This window comes from Pogoniulus pusillus, chromosome 16 (assembly GCF_015220805.1).
Source record: "Pogoniulus pusillus isolate bPogPus1 chromosome 16, bPogPus1.pri, whole genome shotgun sequence".
Lineage (NCBI taxonomy): Eukaryota > Metazoa > Chordata > Aves > Piciformes > Lybiidae > Pogoniulus > Pogoniulus pusillus.
The window spans coordinates 14,718,085-14,739,842 of record NC_087279.1 but is presented as its reverse complement, the minus strand read 5'-3'; the positions used below and the strand labels follow the sequence as shown (position 1 = coordinate 14,739,842).

At 36.4% G+C, this 21,758-nt stretch overlaps 1 protein-coding gene across 5 annotated transcripts in view; it reads right to left on the bottom strand.

The window, feature by feature from the left end:
* CACNA2D3 (calcium voltage-gated channel auxiliary subunit alpha2delta 3) overlaps positions 1-21,758 on the bottom strand; it is a 415,635-nt gene that overhangs the window by 115,152 nt on the left and 278,725 nt on the right. For 4 of the 5 annotated variants that reach the window (XR_010305229.1, XM_064156686.1, XM_064156685.1 and 1 more), the window contains exon 14: positions 8,583-8,600. The exons of the other annotated variant lie outside the window; for it this stretch is intronic. Coding sequence is in view for 3 of the 4 variants with exons in the window: in XM_064156686.1 (XP_064012756.1) it covers positions 8,583-8,600 (18 nt within the window). In the remaining variant the exon portion in view is untranslated. The remainder of the gene's footprint in view (positions 1-8,582; positions 8,601-21,758) is intronic. 5 annotated transcript variants of the gene reach the window in all.

Below are 21,758 nucleotides of genomic sequence, written 5' to 3'. Positions count from 1 at the left end.
GGTTATGAGTTGCATGCACTTTGTTCTGGTCCAGACTGAGATCTCATCAGCTAACACAGTGGCAGAAAGGATGACAGCCAGTTAGATCCCAGGAGCATCCTTGCTCCATCCGGTTTCAATATGCTGGATAAAGAGATGGTATGAAGTGTTAGCTGATTCTGCACATCAAGAGTCAACATATTTCTTCGATTTAGGGAGAAAACAAATCTCCTGACCTTGGATCCATTCAAGAGAAACGTGTAGAATGCTTATCATGGGCCACAGGAGAGTGACATTGTTCAGACTATCCTCTCTCCATACCCTCTGGTCACATTACTTCTTTAACATAAGGCAAAGGTTAATTGTGATGCTCAGGACAAGCACTGCTCTGTGTGCCTGCAGATCTTCACCATCTGCATAGGAAAGATAACTCAAGCAGGAAGTTGAGAGTTGCTGTTAAATTCTTTCTGCCTCTGTAACTTGGTAAGATGTTTAAAGCTGAAGAGGCTTATCCAACATTTGAAAATGTAACATGTCCAGTGACAACCACAACTGGAGATTTTGTAGAACACAGAGCCTGCTTTGTTGTATCTGTGTTTAGCTGAATGGACAAGGCAATGCAGACAATCTTCCTGTGAAATACTGCAGGTGACAGCCATGTCCAATTGCAACCATGACGCTCTCCTGCTCCCCCTGCATCAGTACCATATTTTCTGTACTCTGGCAGTGTTTCTAATACTTTCTTTACTACTTCTTGAGAAGTTCTGATTTTTTGTTAACAAACATTTTATTAATGAAGCAACAGCTATGAACTTTCCAAATTCTGAGAACACAAGTCAGACATTGTGGTGAAGATTTTTTTTCTTCAGTCTTTTTCACATGTCTGATTTTTCAATAAAATTTAGAAAAATGTATGTCTTACAGCCCTCAGCCTGCTTCAGGAGGGTTTCTTTTTGTCCAAACAAATGTGTTCCTGAAGTATGGCACTAGCTTATGGTGAGGAGGAATGTTGGCAGACATTGGAGAGGAACACAAATGGAGCTTAGGACCAAGAATGTTTACATCTGATAAGGAATCAGTAGGGACATGAGGTGAAATGGACTTATGCTCATGTTTGCTTTTTTGTTTCCTTTTCAAGAAGAGGAGATTATTTTCAGCCCTGATATAGTCCTTGATTTATTAAGCAATAGTAAGTTGTTAAACAAACAAAGCAGCAAAAAACCCAAAAGCAACAACTCAGCAAAACACTGGGGATTTGGAGGTTGCACTTGAAAGTCAAATGCAGCTGAACTAGTGTAAGAATTTACTCTCATTGGCCAGAGTAGTCCAGTCAAGCACACTGATGTGATTTGTATGGAGAAGAGACTTCTGTGGTATGACCATCAAGAGTCTCAAACGCATGTATACCCACAGAAGGAAAGGAATGCTGCTGATTATGGGGGTGACATCTTGTAGTGTTTAGAGATCTTCTATAATTGCCCAGGGTTGTTCTTCTCTGACATTATGTATTTGTCAAGTATCAATAGAGTCTTATTTTGCAAGCCCCTTCTATCTGAAGAGATTACTAGAAACAATTTATTGGATAGGATGCAGCCGAGGGACTGTCTGTAAGTTTTAGAGTGTTTGAAATTCTTTCAATAAAGAAAGAAAAAGAAAAAAGAAGTGTGGGGTTCCTGGGGAGTTCTGAAAGAACAGGTCATTAACTCTCAAAGTTGGTATGGAAGCATGCAAAGAATGATTGCTCTGAAATTATGATATCTACAAATACCACCAAGGCTTAGCTGCTGCAATCAATTCTATACAACTTAATCCTATAGTCTGGCCTGCTTGGGGTGTTTCATTGATTTGGCAGATGAACAGGTTGTTGACTGCTAAATATGACTGAGTCACCAACTCAAGCTGCAGCATTTGCTTCACAAAAATTAATAGATTTTGAGGAGTTACCTGCTGAGGAGGAGCGTAGTTTTATTCCCTGGGCGATGGCATTTTGGCAGAAATACTTTGAAATAGCAGAATATTAGCCACTGGTGAATTCTGCTACGGCAATTAATGCTAGAGCCCATTAATAAATTGAAAAGGAAACCATGGTCTAGGTATTTTGCATTGCTACTTTACAAGTCTGTTTCTTACATATAGTAGAACACTGTAATAGCTCACGCAAGTGTGTTAAAAATGTAGTGACAGGGAAAAAAAGCAAGCCCCCAACCCGGTAATATGCTCTCTAATTACTGATGAAGCTTCAGTTTGTGTTAGTTACATTCAGAATGAACATGTATCACTGATATCCTCAGGATTGGCTAGAATATTTTTTTAAAAGTCATCAGCAAGCAGTTTATTGGAAGTTAATGCTTAACGAAAAATGTTCAATATCACAAACTCAGAACAACAAAATCAATATAAAATGATGAAACCTCTGAATGATTGTACTAAATTAAACAATTGAGGTTATTGTGTAATTAATAATAAACTCTTTGGTTAACTCAATTATTATTTGGTTTTCCTCAAATGCAAATGTTGACAATCCTTATGATTCTCAAACTCATCAACTGGACAACAAAAAAGTTCAGAAAATAATTATGTAATTGTTTAAGAAAAGAAAATAGTTAATATGTCTTACAGGAAACACCTTAAAGAATTACTTATGTTTTTAATCACAAAAGACATGTTTCTAGGCAGGCAACTAGCAACTTGGTTACACATAGAGTCAGAGAGTTGTTTAGTGTTATTGGCAAATACACAGATTGATTCTTATCCTAATTTAATGCAATGACATCACAAGATAGGTGATTATTAATTACATACAGTGAAGGGTCCTTGAGAATGACTGAAATGTGAAGCACCAGGAATTAGTCTCCATCTCTAAGTAGGCTGTACCTTATCAAAAGTTGTCCTTCCTGTGTCTTAGGAGTAACATAACTAATACTAATGGTGACTGCCATTTTTACAAAGGTTTTCTTTATATGGCATAATAATTCTCCACACTTTGGTGATTCAAAGTGCTTTAAAGCTACATGCTAGGCTTACTTGGGTCCTCCTTACTAACCCCCCCATACTAGTGGGCTTGGCAAGGTTCACAGCAGAGAAAGAATAAGGTGTTACAATAAAACTCACTCAGTATTGGATTTGTTACATATATAGTTTATGCTGAAGCAAAATGTTGCTGGTAGGCCAGTTATGTTCATATATAAGGATTAAGTTTGACCAAAGTTCACTCAAATGTCAAAACCTCATCTAATATTATATATATAAACCCACATATAATATATAAAGAGCCACTAATAAGTCTCAGTTTCTCCGTCTCACATTCTTGTTCTAATCTCAAAGGAAACCCTCTATTTCTTTCCTCTCCATCTACTCACTATACTATTTTTAACAATGTCTATCAATTTAAGCATCAACAAAGCAAGCTCCTTTCCTTTTTTTTAATCTTTAGATTTGTGATAAGTGTCTAAGCTTGTTATTTACCTAGGGCAACATAACAGTTAACACACATAGGCTCTGACTGACATGAAAGACCTGTCTCTTGCCTATATAGCAGCATATCAGTTGCTGGATTTTTATTTCCTTCAAGTGGTTACACAGTCTCAAGAAAAAGGCAAGGAAACCAAAGCTGCTTCATTCCCAGTCCTCCAGGAAAATAAAAATTCCACTGGCAAGCTCCAACACTTGAGGCTACCAACAGATGTGAACTGACAAAAAGGTATGTACTTTGAAGCACCTTTCAAAAATGTTACTGCTCTGTATTTCTTTTTTGCTATAATTTTAAACAATATAAGAAGCAGCATTAAAATGCATCTCCTCAGAGGCAGTACTACATCCTCCAGGGTGTAAGGTGGAACCAAATCAAAACTGTAGGAATAGCACAAAAAGTCTCAGATAATTATTTTGTTGGATATTGCTGCCATTTCCTAAGGATGAAATTTTCCCAGATGCTTCAGGAAGTTTAGATTCCAAATATAGCTGACCTCTGCTAGCATTTGCACATCTAATTTCATTAGACCTCTGAAAATTTTAGACTCATTAATTATTGTTTCCTTTTTTAAAGGAATGTTGAAAAATTATAACCGTAAAGTAATTACTGAAAAACTGTTTAACAGCTTTAGGTCCATGATGATTATTTGTGTACCACTTTAGGATTTTATCTTTCCTGCTTAAATTTATCTGCATACACAACCCTTGCAAGTTTTGAAGAAAGAATTTCCCCATTTCAGAAGTTTCTTCACCTTTTTGGTTTTGGATTACTGGAAAAAGAAACTAATACAAATTAAAGATAAGAATCCAAGAGCAATGCTTAACACCTTGTCAGATGCTTCAGTCAGCAAGTTAAAACTAGTCATACAAGAAGGAAATGACAAAGTAATGATAAGGATCCAAAAATTTGGGACAGAAGAATAAAAATGGAAAAAATATGCAATAAATTAGTCATGACTCTAAAAGGTGTTGTAGGCATCAAGGTCACTCTCTTAGCAAATCATTTCTTTTAAAAAGGCATATAGAGCTAGGCTTGTATTATTTATAGAGTAAATGTTTATTTATATTTATATAGAGTTTCCTACATTTCAATTTGTATTTATAAAAACACTAACCATCTTAAATGCCTGACATCAGCAAGTCTCTGCTTTGCAGTGTAGCTCATTTTCATGGCAAACAATACAGAACTCTGATTATATGCAGCGCGGCACTAAGTGCCTGCTCTGTCATTATTTTCCTTACTCTGTTGGATATTTATTCCCCAAAGAATAGCATGAAGTTCCTGCTTCTTCCAAAAGCACAATTAGCATGTTTCCATGAGCCTTACACACTCAAAACAGAACACTGAATTTACCTTACCATAGGAATTCTGCAGACATTATAGTCAAGAGACCAATTTAGTTCACTTTTCTCCTGCCTCAATGCAAATAAGCTGTACTGACTGATTCGTTTGGACTAAGGACTGCAAATTATGAGTGCTGTAATCAGCTTTGCCCTTAATGAGTCAGGATGCTACCTTCATGAGAGGAAATAGAGATTGCGACATACAAAGGCATCTTCCTTCGTAAACACAATCAGTCTGTGTTTCCTCTCTAAATTTAGTCCTCTGAAACCTCAGTAGTATTTAACTATTTTACTAGTCAGGCTGATCTATCGATCATCTACCTACTGTGATCCACCTACTTGGACAACTATGCGTTGTCTGAGGATTGCTGACTACTGCAGATTACATTGGCAAGAAAAATTGAAATTAGACCTCCAAAGAAAAGCACAGTTTTCAGCTAGACCCCAAGATTTTGTAAGTTATTGTCTAAAACAATGCCTAAAATAATGAAAGAAAGAGACCAGCATTAACGATTTTTCAACTGAAAGACAACAGCCTCTTGTCAGCAGGAAACAGATCCACAAGAATGCTAAATTAGGGTCAAAATGCTTACTTCATGACCAATTAGTATTTCATTAGATTCACTTTAACTCCTATAATTTTATAAAAACACTAAAATCACTAGTCCTGTGATTCAATAAAACTTCAGCTTTGCAGCTTTTCTATTTTCTATTCCCAGTGACAGTTAATTCAACACTTCAAAGTGTAAGAAGGTAAATGATGAAGGGAATGATAAATGATGCTCCCAGTTGGCTGAAAGATGATAGCATCAAGATAAAAGGAAGGCAAAGCACTACTTACAGAAGTTAAGGGGTAACACAGAAAAAGAGAAGAAATATGAGCAACAAATATCCCCCAAACATTTCTGTATGGAGGAAATCTGATTCCACTCCTAACAGAATAATTTTTAAAAGCTTTCCTAAATGTTCCTAAACACAACTAGCTGCTTCTGGTTTGTGTGCCAAATTTATTCACTTCTACCTCTTCACATAAGCGAAGTAGAACAAAACATCACAGCAGGTATAGGACAACAGATTTGGATCCTGCTGTGTTTGCTCAAGAAAGCGAGTGAAACCCTCCTACTAGGAAACTAAACACCTTTTGGGGTTATTAAGGAAGAGTAGCTTTTGCTCATCGATGAATAGAAAAGCTGTTTATCAGAAGCATTTCAAAGATAAAAGTAATTTTGGAAGCCAAACTGGAAAAGTCTGAAAATGAGTAAACTTGAGTTATTACTCGGTTTTATTACTATTTTCACAGTTCTATGTGGTGATTACTTAACATGCAGGAAAACAACTTGGAGGATGTATAAAATGGGTCCCATTTCTCAGGATATCAGCTATTTTTTATTTACATAAATTAGCTCTTCCTAGACATATTTTCTTCTGAGACCTACACAATCATATTTAATCAGCATCATTATTACTTGAAATTATTTTCACTGGAATTTTTTTGGCATTGTGGTATTTTCTATTTCAAGTATAGGCTCTGTTCAAGACAAATACCATGGTGCAGACATCCACCTTGAACTCACCATAGGCTCTGTTCAAGACAAATATCATGGTGCAGACATCCACCTTGAACTCACCATATGCATTTCACCTGCACTCCAATTCTGAATTTGCATTAATTTGATTAAGGATCTCATAACAGTAGTGGGTTTTAATTGATATTTAACCACTCTAGACAACTGAAAACCTAAAGGTCTTCAAAATCAATAGCTAATCACCATAGAGCATTGACTAAACACTGAGAAGACTGCAGCCAAAAATGTTTCACATGAAAGACATAACACATTTCATCAAGATGACTATTTATAATGGATATAAAAAAGTAAAGGTAAACTTGGAATGCCATATTCTTCTTGCAGATCACTCACAGATTAAAGTGAACATATTTAGAAAGACAGGATTGTTTGAAATGTTTACACAGGAAAATATTTGCAAGATGATACACAGATTCCAACAAAAATACAGTACAAGTTCAGGCACCATATGACAAAACATGACTAAGTCATTCACAAAGGCATGCAACTGCCTTGTGCTGCTTCCCTTCACCTTGCAGATAGCAAGAGATTCTCTTCTGTTGATAAACTATAAGGCCATGCTTATAAAAAGGCTTATTTCTTACCTGAAGTTATCAAAAGCCTTTGTGGATTACTTTATCTACCTGCTCTCCCCACCTCATTCCTTCCTTCCCATCCCCCATAGACATGTGCATACAAAGTAAGCAGCTTTAGTTCTGCTTTACTTTGCTCAAGGGGTAACACACTGAAAATTGGCAATTTGACCTTTCCTGAAAACAATGGCTTTTCACTAATGTTGATCTTGAGTAATTTGTAACAGAACATTATTTAAGAGCTCAAAACTGTGGACATGAAAATTTATACTACAGCACCACATGACACCATAATCTGCTAAACAATCTCATCAGTTATATCTTTCTGCACCAGCATATTATAATCTCACCCTGTCACTTCTTTCTGCAAACTGTCAAGACAAGCATTTGGCATAAACTTTTAGACAAGCAGGTGAACATGAAAAAAACCCAAAGTTAGCCAGTGCAGCAAATCTCCTGTTTTTCTGGGAAGCTGTAAATAAGAGTTTTTTTGCAGCATCTATTTCTGGGGGAGGGGAAGGCAGGAAGTCCCAATTTTTGTTAACACATCACATTTAGTAGGCTCTGCAACTACGAAAGCACAAACTATGGACAAAGCCCAGTGCAACAAAATTAATATATCACCTGCAGATTCAAAACAGAATTTTCTGAGCTCCACAAGCAAGGACATTTCAAATATAGATAGCATAACAAAAATAAAGCTCCCATGCTCATATTTCTTGCTTTTTAAACTTTAAAAAAGCACTAGTATGAGATATTTTTATAAATAATGTGAAAGCTTTGAGTTCCACACTTGTTCTCACTACCCTGCAAAAGCTGTTCATTGGAGACCACTTAATCTACAGGTTTCATTAAGAAGTGACCTTTGATCCAAGACTGTTAATGGTGATGCTTAACTGATTAAGTGCCTTGACATTTCTTAAAGGTGTTTTACCTAGTGCAATTAGAACAACACGGACAGGTGAGTATGGCAGTTTTCCCATATATTTCATTCATATTTGCATTTCAATATTTTGCACTGCAAACCACAAAATAGCATCTGGAAGCTTTAACTATATTTGTGAAGTACACAAAGATGATGCAACAGGCATCAAACAATTTCTTTGTCTGCCACAATCATTTTGCTATTGTGATGTGCAGTGGTGACTCTGGTAATGTACCATATCGATGCATAATATATGAAAACTGTATGCAACCTGCTGGAGGAGTCTAATGTTGGATGTATTCAAAGGTGTGCCAATGGATACAGTGGGGAGCAGTGAAAGGGTACCGGCTATACCATGGGTTCTGCAGTCTCAACAATGGAGACAAGTGACCCAGAGATGTTTCACATGGAGTAATGGGGTTATTTCTTCTCTTTTACCCTTGCTGTTACAAATTCTTGAAAAAATAGCCTTCTGTTGTTTTAAAGTTGCAGGCTACTATATGCATGTTGTGTTAAAACAGCTTAGGTGTTTAAAGAGCTGCTCTTAGCAAGTAATGTCAGCTACCCTTTTTGCCACTCTGCTCCAGAGCTCCCATTATACTGAACTGTTTCACTGATCACTACTGTACCATACTCACAACACCATGGAAACATGAAGAACTGGTGACTACTTTGAATGACTAAGATTTGATTAAAGTATTTTACCTTTTGAGCCTGAGGGAGCTGGAAAACAACAAAACAGAACAAGCAATCATTATTCATTAAATTAATTTGATCAGCTTCTTTAGCTGTTGTATTCATAAAATCACATTAACAATATAAAATTATGTATAAAGGAAAGAAACTAGGCTTGCATTGCCAATTGTTTCAAATTATTGAGCTCTTATTAACTTAGCTTGTTATCTGACAGCATCTCTACTGGGTATCACAAAAGCACTAGGCAGTTTGTTGAATACTGTGACACTAATAGAGGGACTGTTTTAGCATCAGATATGGTATCACACTTGAGCTATGAAGTAGTTCCATTTTCCTGTACACAAATATCATTCAATGTAAGAATTGTTTTAGTTTTAAACCCAGATACTCTGGGTTTATAAACATCTAAATCTGCAGCTGTTATGAATGAAATTGTCATTAGGAGTGATTTAACATTAGAGGGTAGGATTGTCTATGACAAAGAACAACAAAATGGTAATAGAAAGTTGCTGACTGCTTATGCAAACATATGCATAATATATAATAATGTATGCATAGAACAATACATTGCTGTAAACACAAGTACAATTATATATACATATATGCAGAGTGTTTATGCATATATGCATATTTTTACCACACACATGTTCTTTGACAAGATTAGCCATACCTGACTGTATGCACAGTAGTTACTCTAAGCAACAACTCATGTAAAAAAGTCATGGAGAGCAGGCAGTAGACTCCAATACATATAAAATACCTTATTTATCAAGAGTTGAAAAACAGGTTCTGTTTTCACTTTAGGAAAAAAGAAAGCCCATTTCAGGTCACAGAGAGGAACTCAGAAAAATAAACTATTGCAGGCACAATACAGTTTCCCCTTTTTCTGAATTCTCCTCTTTCACATACTCATAGAGAAGTTCACCATGCACAGTAATTTAGACTTGTGCTAAATCCACATTCACAGAGAATTTCTTTTTCCAATACTAATTACTTTTTGCAGGCATCAGCTGAACACAAAAACAGACAGGTGAATCAATACCAAATGTTTTAAGACCTCTGCTGAGATTCATACCTTTTGTTCTTGCTCTGAATTAAAACAGATAGAAAAAACTGCCATATAGTACTCTGCTAAAAGCAAATGTCCACATTATCATATGCCACGAAAGAGACTTGTCATGTGATGTCTAATTCACACATACTGAAAGCAGCCAGCCACAATTTCTGTTTTCACAGTATAAAATGTAACAAAATTCATGTCAGTGAGAACTGATGTAAATAAAACTATTTCATCCTTAAAACCTAACTGATCTGACAGCAAAATGCAAGTCACGATCTCATTAAAGTATAACTTATATTTGTTTAAATGTCTGCTGTTTAAATAATGGATCATATAGAATGATAGACAAGAGTTGCTGCAGAAATTGCGGGAACCAGATGAACTGTAAAGACATGAGCTAAATCCTCTGCAAAAGATTAGAGCATTATTTAGAGCAGTTTAAAACTTTCCTGGATGTTTAGTTACTTACTAGTCTTCAACTAGGTTTACTGTGATACGTGGAAGCTTTTTCTTACATTCAAACAAAGGGGAAAGATGTAACATGAACTTTTTTAGTTCCCAATTGTAGTACTGAAGCTAGCTTTCTTGCTAATGTTGCTTTTTTATCTCTTCAATGCCATTTGCTTGTTATATATGCCTAAAAATTCTAGGCATCCTTTCACTGAGATTTCAGTTAAATGTATGTGCAGTAAAGAATGATGTCCAAATCTCCCCTTTCAGAATATGGATTAAAGAACTCACTAGGCATAGCGAACTCCTTTGTTTTCACAGTGAGATAATTTGTAAGCTATAGTCTAAAAAACAGTACTCCAAGTACAGTCACATTATCTAAGACACCATATACAATGTTAGGTACAGAAGTACAATGGCAGAAATGCCTCCGGAAAACGCTCAAACTAAATCAGAGAGCTTATAGTCCAAATACAGTGCAGAGAGATGTGAGGAGTGGTGGCAGGAAGAGTGTTAAAAATCTGAATAAAGACAAAAATATGAAACAGAAATGATTGGACTTTATCAGGACTTCAAATTGAAATTGGATCTTTATGCAACTATTAGTACTCTTAGATGTAGTTAGTATCGCAGTATCATCAAGGTTCAAAGAGACCTCACTTGGTTTTAGAACTGCAGTTTACTCATATTTCAATATATCCATTCAGATAGAGGTGGACTGGTCAAGTTTTGCCATGTGAGGGAGTTATAGTCAGGTGGAATGCAAGTGAGGATTTCCTATTGATAATTGCTACATAAACTTGATGCTATACACTTACATGTATGAAACTATGTCTATTTCTTTTACAGAGATTATGTTCATGACTACTTTGATCAGATTTACAAATCAGAGTTCCATATTATATGTGCTGTTTATAAAATCAAGAATATTTCCTTGCTCTGAAATAGTAATTAATGAAAGCCTCATTAAAAATATTAGGGTCAGCAGATGAGATTTTATTTCATGATGCTTTTTCCTGGGCTGGCATTCTTGTCACTTTTCACCTAAGCTTCAAAATTCAACTTCACAGTCTAATCCTTAAAAAAAGATAAAAATGCCTTTTGTTACAGCCAGACAAATCTTCATTCTGTTACTGATTTTAAACTTGGCTGGTACAAGATCTTACATGTCAGCAATTCAGTTTAATAATTGCTACAAGTTCCTTTGAAATAAACTATAGAGGTTTGTCTGACATTACCCCTTCTGGGAGGTCACAGGAAACAAATATTTTTCCTAACAATAATAGTAATAGTCCTCTGGTTTGACTCCTTTATTGCATAGTCTAAAAACTGCCTGTCTCTGTGTAAAACCCAGTGGGTACCTCTGATTCCTGTGGTTTGCTTTACACACTGCCAAAAGGCAGTACTGCAGTAAACTATGTGATCCATCTCTGGCCTTCCACAAGCACTGCAGATCTCTCTATTCTGCTTGCATTTACAGTAAGCTATGCCATTTTTGCTGTCTTTATTCAGCTCTGACCATGGCAAAATACTCTGTTTCTTTTTGTTTTCCATCAGTGTCTCCTCCTTCTGGTGATTATCTATAAAGAAAATAAATGATAAGGCAGATATCTATTTTACTTGCTCCTAGTTTACCACCTTGGTAATGCAGGTTTTGTTAAAATGACTGTGGCTGAGAATCTCCCAGTTGTTGCAGGCTGGATTAGAAGGGAAGGGTACCTTCCTCCATAAAAGTGCTTAGTAAGAAAAGACATGATAGGGATAGGAGCCTGCAGACCTGTAAGCATCAGGAAAACCCTGAAAGAATTTTCTGATGCAGAAAAGTGGACTCAGGGATCTTGATGAAACTGCAAATTTTACTGCAACCTAAAAAACAAGAGCTAAATCAGAGAGCAAGATTAGAGCACAGGGCCTTGCAAGGACACAGTGAAGAAAAAGAAGGGGAATTCTTTCAAACTACCTTTCCCAGAAAACCCAAATTTTCTTTACCAACCAATATTTTTTTTTTTTTGTATTGCAAGACAACATCCTTCAGCAAGCCCCCTGAGGTTCATAGTATGCTTGATTCCTGTAAGACATGTTGAGAACTCCACCTCTAAATTCAGGTCAACTGAGAGTCCAATCACACAACATAACACAGAATAAATAACTGTAGGAAGTTTTCCAACACTGGTCCTGCACACACACCTCACACTTTCTACCTTTGCAAATAATCTACTATTGTTTTGGGCCCTTCAAGGCAATGTGCTTGAAAATGAAAAGTTACAGGCACTACTAACCTGGTAAACAAACCAAGCCAGGCAAAGGAATCCAACATCAAGGATGTTGCACAGTTTCTTGGATCAGATAACCATGAGGCCAACATGAGTGAAACAAACAAAACCATAACAAGACCTGAAATACTTGCACTCCACATCTGACCTCACAGGAATCCCTTCCCATCTTTCCTGGGAGGCTCTACTGGAAGGCTGCTATGAAGTCTCCCCAGATCCTTCTCTTCTCTAGGCTAAACCCCAAGTTTTATGTACTATGTAGCTAAATGTCCTAGATTCTCCAAGAAGCTAAGACTAGAAGTCCTAAGGGAAAATATGCTAGAATTAAGAAATTATTGTTCTGTTGGATCAGAATTCAACCTTCTGTTTGTTTGAAGAACAGCAAAACAAAAAGTAATCTGCAAGAGGGTTTCTTATTATTCACAAAACCTGATTTCTATTGTTAAACAAAAATAATCTAATGCCATTTTCTACTTTTCTAATAATGATTGTATGAAATTGTCTTTGTAAAAAAAGGTATTGAAATGAATTTTTAAGCATTCACAAATAAAAATGTAATTATTTTTTTATATCACTGACCTCTTTTCCACAGTCCTATTCTCCAACAAAGCATTTAAATGTCACCAGTCTCAGAAAAAGGCTAACTGCCCTGCTGATGTGATTGTTCTATACTCAGATCAACAGAGAAGAAGTACAAAGATGCCAATAAGTAATCAACAAGTATGAATATAGTCTTCATAACACAGCCATTTCTGTAAATGCTTTCTGGTCTGCACCAAATTTAACATCCATGTGTAGCTAAGTTGATGGTGGTTTGCAATGTTCAGACTCATCCTGAACATGTCACATCCTGACTCTGAATTTGCCACTGAATTTATGTATTAGAACTTTTACATTTTAGAAATAGATTGTCAGGAAAGATGTGGAAGAGTGGCAAGCACACAGGCCCTGTCCTTAACACCACAGCAGGGAGAAGGATGTCACATGTAGCAGTGAAGCTCCTCAGAACAAATTGTGACCAAAAAATCCTGAATAGAATGTTTAGTGCATACATGTGCCAGGTACTCTGTAATACAGGTTATCTGTTTGTGGTGTCATATAAAGTAATTAAGTGTAAGGGTAGGTAATGGTTTATTTACATGCATAAAAAATGTGAATGATTTCATACATTGCTAGGCAGCTCTTCCTAAAAATGGCAAGAACTTGGGAGAGAATAAAAAGAACATCAAAAGTCTCTTTAAAATGTGCTTTGTTGCTGTATGATACAGTATTTAAATATTATAGTGCTGGTGATTTACAATCTATGCACTTAATCTCCACTTCCCACAACTATTAAATAACAGGGGCACTGCAGATAATTTTATGCCTACACAGAGGAAAAAATACAATTCAGGCTCCTGCTGGGATGTTCCTGATGTTAAGATTTGAGTATAACTATTAAAAGAGTGACATTAACCTGCAGCTTACAGGGCCAACAACTTTAAGGAAAACAGGCTTGATTTTTCAAGGAATTCAGTAGCAAATCCTTCTGTGTTCAAATAATTGTTTTACTGTGCTACTACTTATTTTGCAGTAACTACAGCTTTTTAGTCAAGGACAGACTGTGCACTGCATGCAAAGTATACTAGTGAGAGGAAATGTAAATGTTGCTATGGAGAAGACAGTCATTAAATATAGATGAAAGCTACAGTTCTACTCCTCTCTTTAAAAAGAATTCTATGAAGATGACAGAAAGGATACAAGTTGGTGAAACTTGTGAAACATGCAAAAGAGGAAACACAGGAGCTGCAAAGGTATCTGGAATTAAGAGCGAGCAGAGCACACTATGAAGTTAAATACACCTTCCAAATGCCTCCACTCTTTGAAGATTTTACACATTGTCAAGCATGCACAATTGTGCATTAATGTAAATGAATTAATAATTTCTAATGCACTCGTTAGCAAGCTCATTTTTAAAATGAGAATCCTGAACACAACAAGCTATGTAATCTAAATATGTTCAAATTTTAAATCAGTTAATTAAATTATGTCACATCTGCCTGCATCTGCTCTCTGAATTAATATTAAAATTAACAGAGAAGAAATGTATACTCATAAGAAAATTCTTACATTTTTACTGTAAGGGTAACTGACTAAACACCAGAGCACTCTGCCTGGAGAGCTTGTGGAGATGTTTAGAACCTAACTGGAAACAGTCCTGGGCAGCCTTGCTCTGGTAAACCCTGCTTGAGCACAGGACTAGACTAGATGATGTAAAGGAGGTCCCTTCCAAACTTGGTTATTCTGCAAATATATGACTGTAATTCTTTTAACTACATAAATGAATTGTTCTCTCTTTTTAATCAACAAAATATTTAGAGGAAAGATTGTATTTAAATTACTCAGAATGATTACTTTTAAAGGAAAGTTTGGTTAGATAATTCAATCACAGATAACTAATAAAAAATGAAAGAATTATGCTCATTTACAAAATAAGCCACACAATTGAGGTAGCAGAGAGAATGAGACACTCCATGATCATTCCACACACCATGAACAAAATTTTGGCCTCTTGTATGAGTGTTTAATGGGTGTGAAGTTCTACTTTTAGTACTGCATCAACAAGGAAAAAACTTCTCTGGAATAAGCCAAACACCAGGAGGTCCTGGTGGATAACAAGTTAACCATGGCACAGCAATGTGCCCTGTGGCCAAGAAGGCCAATGGGATCCTGGGGCGTATTAGGAGGAGTGTGTCCAGCAGATAAAGGGAGGTTCTACTCCCCCTCTATTCTGCCCTGGTGAGACCTGATCTTGACTAGTGTGTTCCGTTTTGGGCTCCCCAGTTGAAGAGGGCCAGGGGATCTGCTGGAGAGGGTCCAGCAGAGGGCTACAAGGATGATTAGGGAACAGGAGGGCATGGCTTATGAGGAGAGGCTGAGGGACCTGGGGCTGTTTAGTCTGGAGAAAAGAAGACTTAGAGGGAATTTGATAAATGTTTATAAGTACCTGAAGGTTGGCCAGGAGTGGGGGGACAGGCTCTGCTCACTTGCTCCCTGTGATAGGACAAGGAGCAACAGGTGTAAATCACAGCAAAAGAGGTTCCACCTCAACTCAAGGGGGAAATTCTTTACTGTAAGGGTCACAGAGCACTGGAACAGGCTCCCCAGAGAAGTTGTCAAGTCTCCTTCTCTGGAGCCTTTCAATGCCTGTCTGGATGTGTTCCTCTGTGATCTGTGTTAGATAGTGTTGTCATGCTCTGGCAGGGGGGTTGGACTCAATGATCTCTTTGGGTCCCTTCCAACCCCTAACATCCTATGGTCCTATGAATATTGAGATCTTCATTATTTTACAATTACATAAAGGCTGCATTAGAACAAAAAGGTCTGAATTGTTCCTTGGCATCAGTATATTGTTTCTAATGCATATTCTTTTGTAGTATATATAAGCTGCTAAATAATCACCATTAAAAAACAAACAAAGAAACAAAAAAAGCCAAACACACAACCAAACAAAAAACCCAAACACAAAACCAAACCACAGGGAACCAACAAAAGCAAGCAATATTCTGTAAACTGTGTCCTTAAATAAAATGCCACTACAGGCTCCTTGTCCCAGCCTCTAGTATACAGTTCTTAGGGATTTTCATGTTTCACCCAGAACTAAGCAACATAAGCTAATATTCAGGATGATTTCATTTTCCTTCTGAAAAAATACATCAGTGGAGATGAAATGGCTCATGAGTTCCAGAGGAGCCATAAGTATTCTAAGCTTCCTCCTGCTGATGCTGCTAATAAGCATTTGCCAACTACCTGGATAATCATTAAAGGGAAACATTTGCTTGGAAAGGTCTGATCTGACAAAATATAATGGTGTGGACAAAGGCTGAATATCTTGCTGTCAAGCAATAAGAACATTACTAGAGAATATCCTATTATTACTTGTATTTAAAAAAATACATATTTCTGGATAAATTACCCAGCAATTACTAACTTCAAAGTAAATAAGAGACATAATAACTGTGATGAACATTAACCTTAATGTATATGCTGTATTCTATGCATGACTGACTTGCATATAAAATGTCCTGGTTATACAAGAATATCTAAAAATAGCTAACAACTTCAATATTTTATGAACAATTGATAAAATAGAAGAAAAGAATGCTCTCTTTAGTCATCTTCCTTTTCTTGCACTGAATTCTGCCACTGCAGCAAAGCTTAAGTGGCACCAATAATTTAATAAATCTTTCTTCTTATTTCAAGTTTTTACTTCAGCCATGCTGATAAAGTATATTTCATCTTCACTGTCCTCTTTCTCCCAGAAAGTGAAAAAATGGCATGTGAGATCAAAGGATAGGATTGAGTACATTATACTATACTCATTGCTTTCCTACATTTTCATTTGCCCTAAAAAAAAAATCTGTTATGTGAAAACTTAAGACAAAAACAGAGGGGGGGGGGGGGGGGGGGGAGGGGAAAGTGATATATCTGACAAAATAGCTGCAATTTCTTTATAATTAGCTCAGTTTCATGGAAAATGGAGGCAAAAAGATCCAAGACAAACAGTTATCAGTTGTGAATATTTTCAAGTAGTTATTTGCAGTAAGAACAGACATATCCTCCTAAATTGTGGATTTGTGATAGAATATGGAGATCTACAAACAAATTCTCCCTCTAATGACTTGTCACGTTTTTATTTTATTTCTATGTCATAACAAAACCAGAGAATTCCCCACAAAATGAGCTGGAAATTAAGAGGATTTTCTGTCCCCTCACCTAAAAAGGCACAGTATGCCATCAGCAGTCCACAGCTGGAAATGGCCCAAAGCTGCTCTATCTCTTGTGTGCAGGTGTCTGCAAATGAGACCAATACCATTTTGGCATGAATATGCCTGTTAGTCAAACTGAAGAGCAGAGCAATTCATTTTGATTTGTATTTGTAACTGGTTGGGACAACATCCAGCAGGTGAAACCTACAAATGTTTGTAATCCTATGGATTCTTTTGGATTTCACTTAAGAAGCAGCAACAATATGGCACAAAGTAATCACATCACAAGACGGACCATGTTTATGGCAGCAAGGAGAAGCTTAAGGAATTACAGCGAGGTCCAAACATGATATCTTTGTGCTTAGTAGTTCCCAAAACAGCAAAACTTAAGCATTCAAATCTTACTGTTTTTGGATTTCCAAAATTTAGTCACAGAAGATGTTTTATGAATGTAACCAGTTTAAACACTTTTAGAGCAGTAAATACTGGATTGGCCAAACACAAGCAAGGACTCCATGATTTTTAAGACCTAGGCAAAGAATACTTTTGTGGGAATCCTGTAGAAGTGGACACTACCATCTCAAAAACCTAATTATGTGCTTGCCAGTGTATTGACATTCTGCTCTTCCTACTTGAGATCTCTTAGACTGACAATTGCTTATTGCATTGAGCTATACTGTCTTACTGTGTCCTTGCACTCCCTACCCTTTCTAAGCAATTGGCAACCCTTACTTGTTAGTTTGCTTGTAAATTATATGAGGAAGCTATCCTGTTTAATCCTGTCATTGCACATGATCTACCTTAGCAGGACCTCAGTGGTTTATTAAAATTTGTAGGTCTGGAAAATAATATCAGTAATGGCCAGGGACAAAAGGAGTCGAAGTCAGTGAAGGAGGGAAAAATCCACATTCAAATGGTCAGTACTACCACAGGGCGGGGGGAGAAGTGATCTGTGAAACAGTAAAATATAGTGTGGATAGTCACAGCATTTTGTAGAAAAGAAAATGGAAACAGAAGAGAATTAGTGAATTACACTGTACAAGAACAAGCTGATGGCACTTTTGGGAAGCCAGGTTATCCTCTGAAAAAGATAAATAATCTTGGTCAGACATGACCAGAGGTATGTAAAAAACTAATTTAAATATCTGAACATGCAAATTAAAAAGTGGAAGAATATGAGAAGGATGTTAAAGCATTGGAATATGGTAAAACTTCCCTGTTCTCATTTGAAACATCCTTTTAAAATCAAAAGGTATCACTAGAGTGTTCCTTTACCAATCAAACTCTGAGAATATTCCAAAAAGAGGTGAGTTTTTCCTCCATTTAAATCAATGTTTCTGCAGCACCTACTCATATTTGAAATTAGGTATTTAATGTCTCTCTGCTCCAGTGATGCAAGATGAACAAAGGTCAAACTATAGGTACCTTATGATATAAAATACTAGAAAAGAGACCCAACATATAGCTAAAAGCAAGATGTAACACTGTTCTGATCTCCCTTCTATGGTTTAACATAATGCTTGTCTTATTTGCACCACAGTGGAAGCAGAGCTGCTTAAGACTCTGCTGTGGCATTACAGCTGCTTGCTGATGTCGCGGGAAGAAGATAAAAATAAGTTCTATGTGAATGCCTCCCAGTACAAAGTACTGTAAAAGGCATTTAAAGAAATCAACTGCATATCTCAAAGTTTGAACAAGGACAATTTGCATTCTGCATTTCTCATGCAAATGTACACTAGGAAAAATAATTATAATAGTAATCCATTTCAATGGAAATAAAGTACTGTAATATTTATAGTCTGTGCCAGAGTTATAATGACTGTGGGGCGAGAAGTGAAGTGCCTCAGCATGTTCCACATGTTTTTAACACTGTTTCTAAAGGCTCTGGAGGCTATTAAATTTAATGAACCCATCTGCTATGAAATAGAGGTCCAAACATAATCAGTTTTCTCAGTGCCATATAATACAGATGGCATTCCATGTTCCACATCCCCAGCAGGAAATTTTATGTTCCTCTTTAAGTGTAGGACTTTTGTTTTTGTTTTTGATGTTTTAAACATCTTTTTGATGTATCACATATAGCATTTTACAGTGTAAATACCATATACAGCAATCCATATGAAAAGTGTTAATTCATTAAAATAAATATTGCTATTTCCTCACAACATTTTTTCTAATGACTTTGACAACTAGCAATTAGCTCTCTGTAGTAATATTCTTTGCTTAATGCAATCACTGAAAATTGCCCTAATCGTGTAAGTTCCAGCACTAGCAGTAAAGCAAACATGTAATTTATCAAACAAAGCAGTTTACTTCAAATGCTGAAAAGTACACAGATACTTCTGCACTGATGCCCTCTGTTCTTACGTATGTCCTTATGTGTCCCTAAGCCGTGTTTGCAGGGGACGATGCACAAATCATTCTTAAAGTATCCATATTCCCACTCTGTCATTAGACTTTATTTTCCTTTGTACATCCCAGCTTTCATTTTAAGGGTCTCAATTTGTGTCTTTTATTGGGACACACTGCACCAAGACTTTTGTACTGGTGTGTAAGCAAGGGCCCTAAGCTCACATTTAAGTGGCACAGCATTCCTTGCACTGATTAGCACCCTGCTGCCTAACATAAGTAAATCAGATGTGCACTTTCTAACAGAAAACAACATCCATTGTTATTTTGGGCTGCATTGGAAAGATAATGAGAGTTCATTAATTCTATTCAGTTGAGAGGTTTATTCATTTACTATCTGGAGCACTCATTATGTTTTGACAGTTGACACAGATCTTACTGAATTTGAAACAGTTAATGTCGTTAATGGTAATTCATTTTTTCTACATCCAGCAGTAAAACAAACAGATTAGAAGTGTTTAGGAGAAAATGAGAATACTTAATTATGGTGACTGGAAATTTTAGAGCACCAGAGCTCATAAAAGTCATGGCTCAATTTTTTTTTTTTTCCAATTGGACTGTCAAAGAAGATTTCCATAGGCAGTCAGCTAATCAGCAGCATAAATGGATGTTGCACTTTATATTTAAATACCTGCATGATGGTGTTTTTTTTTATTGTGTGTACTAGCAGCTGCATTGAGAACCATTGTTAATGTTTCGAGCACTGGCCCAGATCTATAAGATCCCAGTGCTAATATAGCAGACCATAATTTCTGGACCAGATGGTCTGCAACTTCAAACTGCAACCATGCTCTTATAGAAGCTTTGAAAAAGATTGAATTATCAGAGCTGCTTTATTTTTGCAGGAAAGTAATTCTCTGGTCTACTTTTTGTCCCATATCAGAGTCTTCAAAGGAAAACTGCAGATCTGTAGGAGACAAAATGGAGCTTAGAGAACTTTAAGGATAAATCCACCTGATAGAAGGCCTTGATATCCTAACCCTACTCAGAAAAACACTAATGTGTCAGAACAAGAAAAGGAAATGCTCACGGGAACTTTGGAGTCAGACAGAGGTGATGACATCCTCTGATAGAGAGTTGTAAATTATTAGAGATTGAGAGATGCTTGTCTGCAAATGGAGGGTCAAAGCATGTAACCAAACCCATAGAGAGACTAGGGGGAAAAATGCAACACAGATCTCTAGGTTTTAAAAGATATACTGCCTATGTGTAAATTTTCTTCTCACAGTTACTGATTAATGACATTCTCTGACATTCAGTTTTGCAGTGATTACCAATATTTATTTGCTATAGACATACATGAGCTTTCTGAACATTCTAATCCATTTTAATGCTTGCCAGTACTACAATCTAGAAGTTAGTTTTGTAATAGAGGCCCAGGGAATCTTTTACTGTGATATAAATGCTAATTACATCCACTTCTTATAATAGCACAATTAACTTGTGCTACCAAATGTATTTGAAGGTATCTCTGGGAATAGAAGCTAGTGGAAATGGGGCACTACTGATTTTTTTTACCTTCATAAAAGCTATTTTGTGCATTGAACATGGAGAAAATTGTGTGAATGAGAGAAGCAGTAAACAGCATTTTCATACCTCACCAGAAACTCCTAGATGGAAAAAATGGCAGCATAATAGCTTTCAGTCTGTAGGACTTTCCATTTCATCTCTGTATGTTATACACAAGGCTTCACATACACAACTCTCTTTGCTCCTCTGGAACTGGCTCAGAATTCATCCTTTGACAAAGAACTATATCCCAGAATCTAAATATCTATGCTGAAAACATTTGGGTTCTGATATGAGAGCCGAGAAGCCTGAGCTTCCTATATATCCTACTGAATTTCTGCAAACAACTTAAACCACAGTAAAGAGAATGTCTACATAGCACTTGATTTGATTATTTTTAAGGATAAAGATGAATAAATTGGAAAAAAAAAAAAAACCTGCCTTAAAAAAAAGTGATTTTTTGGTGTTGTTTCATTTTGGTTTTGTTGGGTATTTTTAAACAGCAAATGTAGAATTGAACTAACATCACTAATTTAATATATGTCCGAGAAGGTGGGGATAATGAAAATGGATACTCAACATACCCTATTTAAACACTGAAAAAATGTGGTAAAACCCACTCACTACTCATATTATGACCTGTAATGACTCATATTGCTTTCCTAAAAAAAAGAAGACCTGAATTCTGAAGCACTGGACAGTCACCTCAAAAGATTAAATAGTAATTTGTTGTTTA